Source organism: Impatiens glandulifera, chromosome 2, assembly GCF_907164915.1.
Source record: "Impatiens glandulifera chromosome 2, dImpGla2.1, whole genome shotgun sequence".
Lineage (NCBI taxonomy): Eukaryota > Viridiplantae > Streptophyta > Magnoliopsida > Ericales > Balsaminaceae > Impatiens > Impatiens glandulifera.
This window is the reverse complement of record NC_061863.1, coordinates 4,643,186-4,653,403: the sequence shown is the minus strand read 5'-3', so window position 1 is coordinate 4,653,403 and position 10,218 is coordinate 4,643,186. Positions and strand designations below refer to the sequence as shown.

General features: G+C 28.7%; 1 protein-coding gene across 1 annotated transcript; it reads right to left on the bottom strand.

The window, feature by feature from the left end:
* Positions 1-271: 271 nt before the first annotated feature.
* LOC124924191 lies at positions 272-1,681 on the bottom strand. The gene is made up of 3 exons (XM_047464260.1): positions 1,547-1,681; positions 570-735; positions 272-450 (listed from the first exon to the last, which is right to left on the bottom strand). The coding sequence occupies exons 1-3, from the start codon at positions 1,679-1,681 to the stop codon at positions 272-274; spliced, it is 480 nt and encodes a 159-aa protein (XP_047320216.1).
* Between the last annotated feature and the right edge of the window lie 8,537 nt (positions 1,682-10,218).

Here is a 10,218-nt window from a genome sequence, read left to right as displayed (position 1 = left end):
TCTACTCATCCGGTCCAACTGAATCTGAATCTGAGGAAAAAGACCATGAGGATGGTCAAGATACAACTAATTTTGTCTCGTCTAAGAAAGAAGAACCTAAGTCATCTATTCGAAAAGAACTTTCAAGAAAATCCTCGAGTCAAGAAAAGAAGAAGTCTGCAAAACCTGCGTGCACCGAAAGATCCATTCAGGTCAGTTCCCACATTGTGCGCCCTATTCGATCTATGCCTGGTGGTTCTCACTTATCTTCAAGGTCTCAAACTCAATAAATTCATAAGCTGTATATCGAGAGGATAGTCCAGGAATCTATTGCACCACTACATGAGGCTGTATCTGCTCGGTTCGACGAAATGAACAAACAGCATGAGCTTATATTTATTCGGCTAGCGGAACTAGGCAAATCGGAGGACTTCTCAACTGATACCTTTAAATAGTCCCTAGAAGGCATAACTGATGACATGACAAATCTAAGACAAGAGTTGAAGAAAGAAGTAGGCCAGATCAAGCCAATGGTCCGTAGAGTTCTCAACGAGGGTTAGGAAACAAAGACTGCCTTAGAAATAATGAACCTTCAACTTCGCGAATCTGTGTTTGGATCAAAGAGAGTGGCCTCTTCTTGTTCTTTCTCTGCAACCAACATGGGTATTGCTGCCACATATATATGATCATCTCCTTCTTCATTGGGATATTGCTCTCAATTTCCTTGGACATAGGTTCTTGTATTGCTACATTTCCCTGATTTGCACTCCATGTTATCAATCATGTTGTTATGGGTTATTAGGGTAACATAATTTATCTTTCACGGAAATTAGATTTTTTGAAAGGTGTGAGTTCAAGGTCTTATGGCTTTAACCTTGTTCGGGAGTATCTGAATTGTTAGCTCTCTTGACAGTAGAATTGACTTTTGTAATCTTTTTTAAATGACTATTATACAAAAATTGTTCACATCATTTGCAGTTTTTCAGGACCATCTATTCAAATAAATAAATAAAATGTGAATATTGATTTCATCCTAAATTTATTACATAATCCAACTTCTAATAATCATAATTATATATATATATATATATATATATATATATGTTTAGTAGCTAGTTTGATTTTGAGTTATTTGATTATTTTAATAATATCACATTAAATAATCATTTTAACCATCAAATTTATTCATCAACTAAAATATTTTTATTTATTTTTTTATTTTTTAAATTTAAGGTTTGAAAAAAAAAACTTACAAGTTTGATACTAACATTTATTTTTTTGAAATATCATTCAAATATTTACTAATAACATAGATAATGTTTATATCAAGGTTTGAATACGTAACTCCAATATTATTCGATTATACATGTTGCCCAATAGATAGTGAAGCCTAATGATAAGATCGATCTCATCATACGCAAATGCTCCTCTCTTGAAGCCTAATGATAAAATCGATCTCATCATATGCAAACTCTTTCTACATCTGTTTAACTATGTCTGTTCATCATATATACAAACAAATTTCTCTAATAAACTTTTGTGTCCGATTTGAAAACAATACAAATACATGTAAACCTGTGTTTTTCGGGATTAAGTGCAAACTTCCTTCTCCATGCTTGAGGATATAGCCACTTAGGAGAGTATCTTCTTCTGCCGTCCATGCACCCTTTCTGACACCTAAAGGAACAATATCACTTTCCATTTGTGTATCTTTCCTTCACGCATGCATGGTATTTATAATTGGAGAGGATGGGATGAATGCATGAATATTGTAAAGAAGCATATCTCATTTATCCTTAGGTCTCCATGTTTATTGTATTCTTCTCAAAGAATGAATCATGATGTGTAGTTTTTCTAATCAAGTGAACAAATCTAAAATATATAGGAGGGGGCTGGTTGGAGGGAAACCTTTCTTGCTATTTAATGAGCTACCATTCCTATATTATAGGATTTGGCATTGATGATTGGGGTGATCCTCACAAGTCACAACCACCCTCTATTTATAATTATTTGTTCATGTCTAATTGAGTAAACAATACAATAAAGATAGCATTGAATTTATCGACTTATTTAGATGATATATATGGGGGTTCATGAGATGTAACGATGATAAATGTGCGATAATGTTGAAATTTATGTTGAAGTAGACAAAGTTGTTGGGATGAGGATAAGAATGAAATGAGCAAGGTAAGAATTTTATGTAGTATTTGATAAAATTAAAAATTTTAAGTACTTAATATTTGAATTAATTTTATTTTTTTATTTTTAATATATATTCACTTAAATATGTAGAATAAGTGACTATAAATAAACTTATATAAAATAAGTCATTTATATATTAAATTAAATTAAATGATAAGTTAAATTATCACTGCATTAGATTTATTCATTTTTGTTTAATAATTTTTTATTATATTTAATAAAATTAATATTCTAGTCTAAGTTGGTTAATTGTTATACTAGATTCTTATTCTTATTATGGTGAGTTTCAAACTTTGTAGACTAGGTTTTTAATATTGGGGAGGGGTGGCCTAAGCGGCTGCCTGGCTGGTATGGGGAATATACAAATAATCACTTCAATTTAAAATAATTTTTCAGCTTAATTATGTTTCATTTTTCATTAAGAATGTGAACCATTTAATTCAAATAAAAACTAGACTATTATATGATTAGTCATAAATTTCAAAACTAATAAATAGCATCAAAATTAAAATGAAGACAAAACTAAAAAATCTCAAATCCTAAGTGAAATGAGGTCAACACAAAATCTTGACTCTCTTAGTTAAAGCTTATTGAGCATAAGGTATTGGAGGCATTTTCAATTTGATCACCCTTGATTATTAGTTGATCCAATTCTTATTTAAGTTAAAACAATTTTACACAAAATAAACAACATACATGTTTCTAAAAATTCATGTATTATAAATGCTCTCTATTTGTGAGAATCTTTCTCAAACTTCTATAAGGCCACATACTAGACTTTACACTTATTTTAACGAGCTCACGAAATAGATTTTGATTTTTCAAATGAGCTCATAATTATTCTTAATCATATATTTCCATTGATTAATAAGCAAAGAATCAAAATAAACAATACCGAATTAAACTAACACAATTCTTAATCTTCTAGGAGGCTCCAAATATTGATGTTTTCCAAAGAAATGTCACCCCAATCAGTACTGTTTGGATCAAAGAGAGTGGCATCTTCTTGTTCTTTCTCTGCAACCAAACATGAGTATTGCTGCCACATATGGTCATATCTTTCTTCATTGGATATGTCAATTTGAATTGGGTATTGTTATCCATTTCTTTGTGTATAGGTTCTAGTAGTGCTGCATTTCCTTGATTGCACTAGGGGCAGAGCCAGGAGTTGAAACCTAACCGGGCTAACTTTTTATTAAAAAATCTATCCGGGCTAAGTTTTATAGTTTGCTGTCACCAATGTTTTTTACCGACGAAAAATAATCAATAACGACGGTAATTTACCGTCGTTATTGATAAAATACATACAGGTTGTTTAAGGCTACCCGGACTACAGCCCGGGCCGACTTGTATTTGGCTCCGCCCCTGAATTGCACTCCATGCTGTCAATCATGTTGTCATGGGTTCTTAGGCTAACATATTTATCTTTGAAGAAAAATAGTTTTTTTTGAGAAAGCGTGAATTTGAGGTCTTATATATGGCTTCAACTTAATTTGTTCGAAGTGTCTGAATTTTATTGACTTTCTTGACTGTAGAATTAGATTTTGTAACATTTTTTAAATGACTATTATAAAAATTCTTCACATCATTTGCAATTCTTCCCAAAATTTTACCAGCAATTAGACCATCTATTCACATAAATAAATAAACAAATAAAAAGAGGATATTTATTTCATCATAAATTTATTATAGAATCAACTTCAAATAATTATAATTATGTTTAGGAGCTAGTTTGAATTTGAATTATTTGATTATTTTAATAATAACACATTATTTTATAATTTCAACCATCAAATTACACTAAATATCAACTAAAATACTTTTATTTTATTTATTTTTATAAAATTTAAGTTTTGAATAAAAAGCTCTTTACCAAGCTTGATACTCCCGCTTTTTTTTCCATGAAATATTAAAAAGGCGCATTAATATATTTATCATTTAAACAATTTCTAATAATATAATAAAGATTTATATCAAGGTTTAAGCACATAACTTGAATAGCCTGATAGATTAATAGATTATGAAGCCTAATGATCTCATCATATTCAAAGGCTCATCTTTTTATATGTGGGCTCAAATAGTTTAACTATCTTAGTCGGCAACTCTTTCTACATCTGTTTAACCCTATTCGTTTATCATATATACAAATAAGTTTCTTTAGTAAATTTTTGTGTCTGATTTGAAAACAATACAATACATATAAACCTGCATTTTTCGGGATTAAGTTCCAATTTCCTTCTCCATTCTTGAGGATATAGCCACTTAGGAGAGTATCTTCTTCTACTGTCCATGCACCCTTTCTTACACTTAAGGGAATAATATTACCTTCCATTTGTTTATATTTCTTTCTGGTATTTGTGATCTTTAACACATGCATGGTATTTATAATTGGAGAGGATGGGATGAATCCATGTTTTTTTTGTCTTCTTCTCAAAGACATGGATCATGGATGTGTATTTTTTTTCTAATCACATGAACAAATTTAAAACATTAATGGCTTTCTTCGGTAATGATCGTTCTCATCCAATTAGGGCATCATTACCCCTATGATCGTAGGCGAAATAATCATCATGTTAGGGGTGATCAATTTAGTCTTTAAAATATTGGATTTGGTTGAGTATTAATCGAGTTCCACTTTTGAAAAATCAAAAGTTTCGGTCGATGTTTATCATGTTCTTCGCGAGGAAGACGACAATCCAAGGTTGAAACGTCGTCGTTTCGAGCCAAAATGCGAACACGCGTCAAGGCGCAACGTTCCGTCAACGGTCCGTTGCGTTTAGTCGTCTTGTCCACGTTCGGGCTAATGACGTTGAAGTGCGCAATAGTTGATCAAGTGCTACGCGGAAACGTCTTTCTTCCGTTGCAGCGTGCGACGACGCAACTTCTTGGTGTGCATTGGGTGAGACTCAAGCGCTCATCCGATGGTCATGCGGTCTATTGCAACCATTTCTCTTATTTCTGACTGTACTAAGATTATACCATTTTTTCTTGGATAGTTTAAAATTATTTTTTCTTTAATCCTTTTGCCTTTATTTTTAACTTACAAAATATTTAAATAAACACAAATATACAAATATTTCTGTCTATTTATTTTAATTTGTGTACATTCTTAAGGCTTTATAAATAATTTATTTAAAATTTAAATGGATAAACATTCATCTAAATTTATTTATTTAATTTATTTGAACTCTTAAAATTAATTTGGAATAAAATGAATATATCATTTATCTTAAATTATTTTATTTTCTTAGCTTTATTTTTATTAATTGAAATTTAATTAATACAATAATTAATCTAATTAATTGTTAAATCTTGGTTTGACATTAATTTTGATCATTTTAAATTTATTTATTCACAATAATTATTTTAATATTTATAAATTTGGTAAGTGAAATTTTAGTACTTTTGATTTCGCACACTTCTAATCTCCGGACTCCGAACCCGAACTTGATTAGGTAATCATTTTTGTTCCCCATTTTACGACCTCAACTTCGAACCCGATCTAAAATATTGATTAATCACAGGCATCGAGTATACGGCTATCTAAAGTAAAATTTGTTTTTAATACTAATTTTTAATATAATAGAAATATATAATAAGTAAAATAAAATAAATAAAAACAGAATTATAAAAATATATTATTAGTATTAATATTTTACCCTTTTTATTATTTGGTTCTATACATAAAATTTTTAATTATATTTTATTATCTATTAATTTGTGAGTTATAATTTAATAAAATCATCAATTTATATTAACTCAAATAAAATAAATATATTTAATAAATTATTAAATCGATTTAATATAATTATAATGTAGATATGAGAGAAAATGTATCTATATCTATGAGAACATAAGTACAAACACCATCATTAAGTGAGAAGAAGAAGAAAACCATATAGTTCTACAATATAGTGCAAATTAAGCAAAAACAAAATCTTTCAAATGATGAACTTACTTCTTCTTTATTATTTCTTGGTTTTGTCCATAACTTCAATATATCTTTTGGGTATTCCGTAGTGTTCTACTAGAAGTATTCCGAGACCATTTAAGGAAGGCCTGCATAATTTCCCTTTTCAAGAAAAGAAAGAGCGCATGAGAAAGACCAGACCGATAGAAATAGATAAAATTGCAGAATTCATTCTAAATCTTATTGAATAATGCAGAATTTAGAACAGCACTTTCTCCCGCTTTTTTTTAGTCCCTTCTTTCCTAATGGGCATACAAAAAGACAGAAAAGAAGCTTACAATACATTCAATAATGAATATATCCATTATTTACAAAAAGAAACACTAAGAAAACACGATGCCACAGATATGTATGTTACAATTAACAACTAAGCTAGATAAAACCCAATATGAGCTTGTTTGATGTAAGTTATTTTTTTATAACATTTGAAAACACCATATGGAGATGAAGCTGAATCTGAATTTGTAGAAAAAAAACATGATAAAATTCCTTGAAAACAGTTTTTTCTATTTAATTTTTTTGTTTTTGGATTTCAAAATTGTGTAAAAGAAAAGTCTATTACATATATAATACAGGGTAACTCTGCTGCAGTTCGGATGCCACAGCCTCGTGAAGGAATTGTGTCCTTTAATTTAATGTGCAATGACTAAATTTGGATAGGACAAATTAACAGATATAATTTAATCCGATTATTTTAGGAGTCGTAGTGCTTTGCTAGAAGCCAACTACGATTAATGAGGTTAAACCTATAACTATTATAATCGGGTCCTATGAGGTCACACACTTAGAGTTGACCGATTAGATAAACGAGAAAGATGGTTAATTATTATAACATATTAGATATTATTAATAATAAAAAATATTATTTATTTATGAAATAAAATAATATATAATTAATACATATTATATATTATTAATAATAAGAAATATTATTTATTTGTGAAATCAAATAATATATAATTAATGGTTAATTATGGAGTTAAGATTGTGAAATAAAATAATATATAATTAATGATTAATTATGTAGTTTTATTTAATATAAAAGGATTCACTTATTTACAAGAAAACAGAAGTGAATAGAGAGAGAATTGTTTCTCTTTTAAAACAGTTTTTGCTATATTACGGTGAGAACTCCAGGAGGAAGAAATCATCTTTTAATCTAGCAATTGGATTGCTTCCCCTTTGTCTTTTTCGTCCTAGCAGTCAAAAGTAAAGAGATCTAGTCGGGATCGTGTTGACCAAGTAGAGGAGCAACACGTGGGGCTCTCGATTATTCATTACTACCAGATCTGATCCGGTTCACGCATCAAAGGTATATTTCTATAAACTATATATCATGATTCTATCAATTATGCATGATCATATGATTAGATGTTTAGATTAGATATATAAATTATTCCGATGCGAACATCTAATTAACCTACACCTCGAGATCCATCAAAGAACGATTCTAATCCAGCGAGTTGAGTTTCGTAACTTTCTTGTTACCTTGTCTTCTTTCTTGTTATTCTATGATGTGCTTGCATCCGGTTTAGAAAAGTAGACCCCAAATCTTTATTATGAATTTCAGTTGGGTATGATGATCCTTTATTATGGAGTGCATCACAATTAAAGTATTGCATCAAGAACCATAACCACTTTATTTGTTGGTTTAACTAGATTTTCTTTTTCAATAGTAATTGGACACGGTTTCAGTGGACGATGATCGAGAAGAAAATATCATACCAAACAAAAATACTAAAGAGACCACAAATGTATTGGAAATTTTATAGGAATAGGAACCAAACAATCAAACCTCAATAGGACAAGATAACATTCTATAGAATACCCTAAACAAGCAAGGGAAAAATCAAACAACCTTTTAATACAGTTGGCCTAAATAATATTAATATCACATTTTGTTTAATTATATTTTATTGTAGAAATTAAATTTTCGTTTTAACTCGAAAAACTATAACTTACTTTAAAGCGATAAAATATGTCAAATGTTATTAAGACAGATACATCTTTGAATTTACAATAGATAGATATTAAAGAAGATAAAAACTTAATGCCATATAAGATGACACTTTTTATTTAACTATTCTTTTTTTGATTTTATTAAAGTAAACATATAACTAACTTGAAAGAGAAACTAGTCAAAGTAATGGTGTTAATAAAATAATCTTAATTTAAAAAGAATTACATAAAATGAAATTTGGAGATTTTTTTTTAAAATTAATTTTAAAATTTTTTTCAGATTAGTTTTGTGTGATAAAAGATACATCAATAATTAAATATACAAAATTGAATCATAATGCTTTTTTTTTTTATAATTTTCTTTTTAATTAGTAAATAAATAATTAAATTATCTTTTAATACGAATATGTATTGATTTGAAATATACTAGTTATATTACTAACAGAAAGAATTGATATCTGTTTTTCATGGTCATAAATATCTCATGTACAAAATTGTGACGTGGTCCCTCACTCATGTGTATTATTTTTTTTTTTTAAAGTCTATAGATCTAAACTTATGAACCAAAAGTAATGGAAAACAAAAGGACAAAAGGAAAGAGAATACCTAATATACACATATATATGGAATGACCAAATTCATTGAGAATATATAAAGATCGTACCTCTTAAATCACCCGTCTCGATTACCAAAAGCACGTTAGATGGGGAGAAAGAACCAGAGATCTCGATTACCAAAAGCACGTTGGATGAGTGATAGAAAAATTGAGCAATCTCGATTACTAAAAGTACGTTGGATGAGTGATAAAATGAACGAGAAAACAACTTATTTGATAGGAAAGAAAATTGAGAAAATCAGGTGAATAATTAACTCATATTCACCTAATAAAAAACATTAAAATAATTATAAAATGTCAAATTCACATGTACTGTACAAGATATAAAAATAGTTAAAGTCCCTAACAAATTATAAATCAATCATAAGAAGTCTTAAATTCAATTCTTACCAAAAACAAGAATGGTAATTACGGGTGGTGAAATGTAGTGTGAACTTTGATAAAATGAAATTAGGGTTATTATTATGGTAAGAAAGAAGAAGAATTGATAACCTATATTTTGTGGTTTCTATTGAAAAATGTGATCAAAGGGACCCCATGTGGCCACATGGTACAATTTTCTCTATATGTGTAAAAACTGTGTACCATTTCATACAACAATTGTGTTCTAATGGCTACGACCTTCCTATACATGATGCGTAATCGTGGGATCATGTTTATTCTATGTAATTGTAATTTTGGGGTTTCTCTCTGGAATCTACATAATAATGAAGTATACTAAGTCTCTCTATTCCAAAATAGTTATTCAATAAAATAGGGGACTGTATTTTGAACGAGTAACGGTTAGTGGGATAGATTGTGGGACAGCAGATTCGGCTCCATAAAATAGAACACCAAATTTCTTACGTATAAAAAAAAATTAAATTGATTAAGATCATAATAGAATTACTATTTTATTTCACACGGTTATAAATAGGCAACTGAATTCAATAGATCATAATTAATTATTAATTATATGTGATCATCCAACCTTAAAACCATTATATCCACCTAATCCAAACCAAAAAACATTATATTCATCAAATATTGGTTTTGATATAGTAAAGCATGATATATTAAGATCTGATATAAGACATGTTCATATAATACAACCATGCTAATCTATACTCGAAATATATTAGTTAAAGTGATTTATGAACAAATTTTAAAGCTATAACAAATTGTTTATTTTTTTTGTTTATCTTTGCCTAATAAGACAATTTATTTGAACTGTTACTTGTTTGATTATTGGTTGATCCAGTTCTTATTAAAACTAAAACAATTTTACACAAAATAAATAACATACATGTTTCTAAAAAATCATGTATTATAAATGCTCTTTATTGCGAAAATCTTTCTCAAACTTTTATAAGGCCATAGCTAATAGACTTCCATCTCAACTAATTACATTTATTTTAGTGAACTCAAGAAATAGATTTTGATTTTTAAATGAGCTCATTATTCTTAATCATAAATGTTCATTAATAAACAAAAATTAAAATAGACACAATTC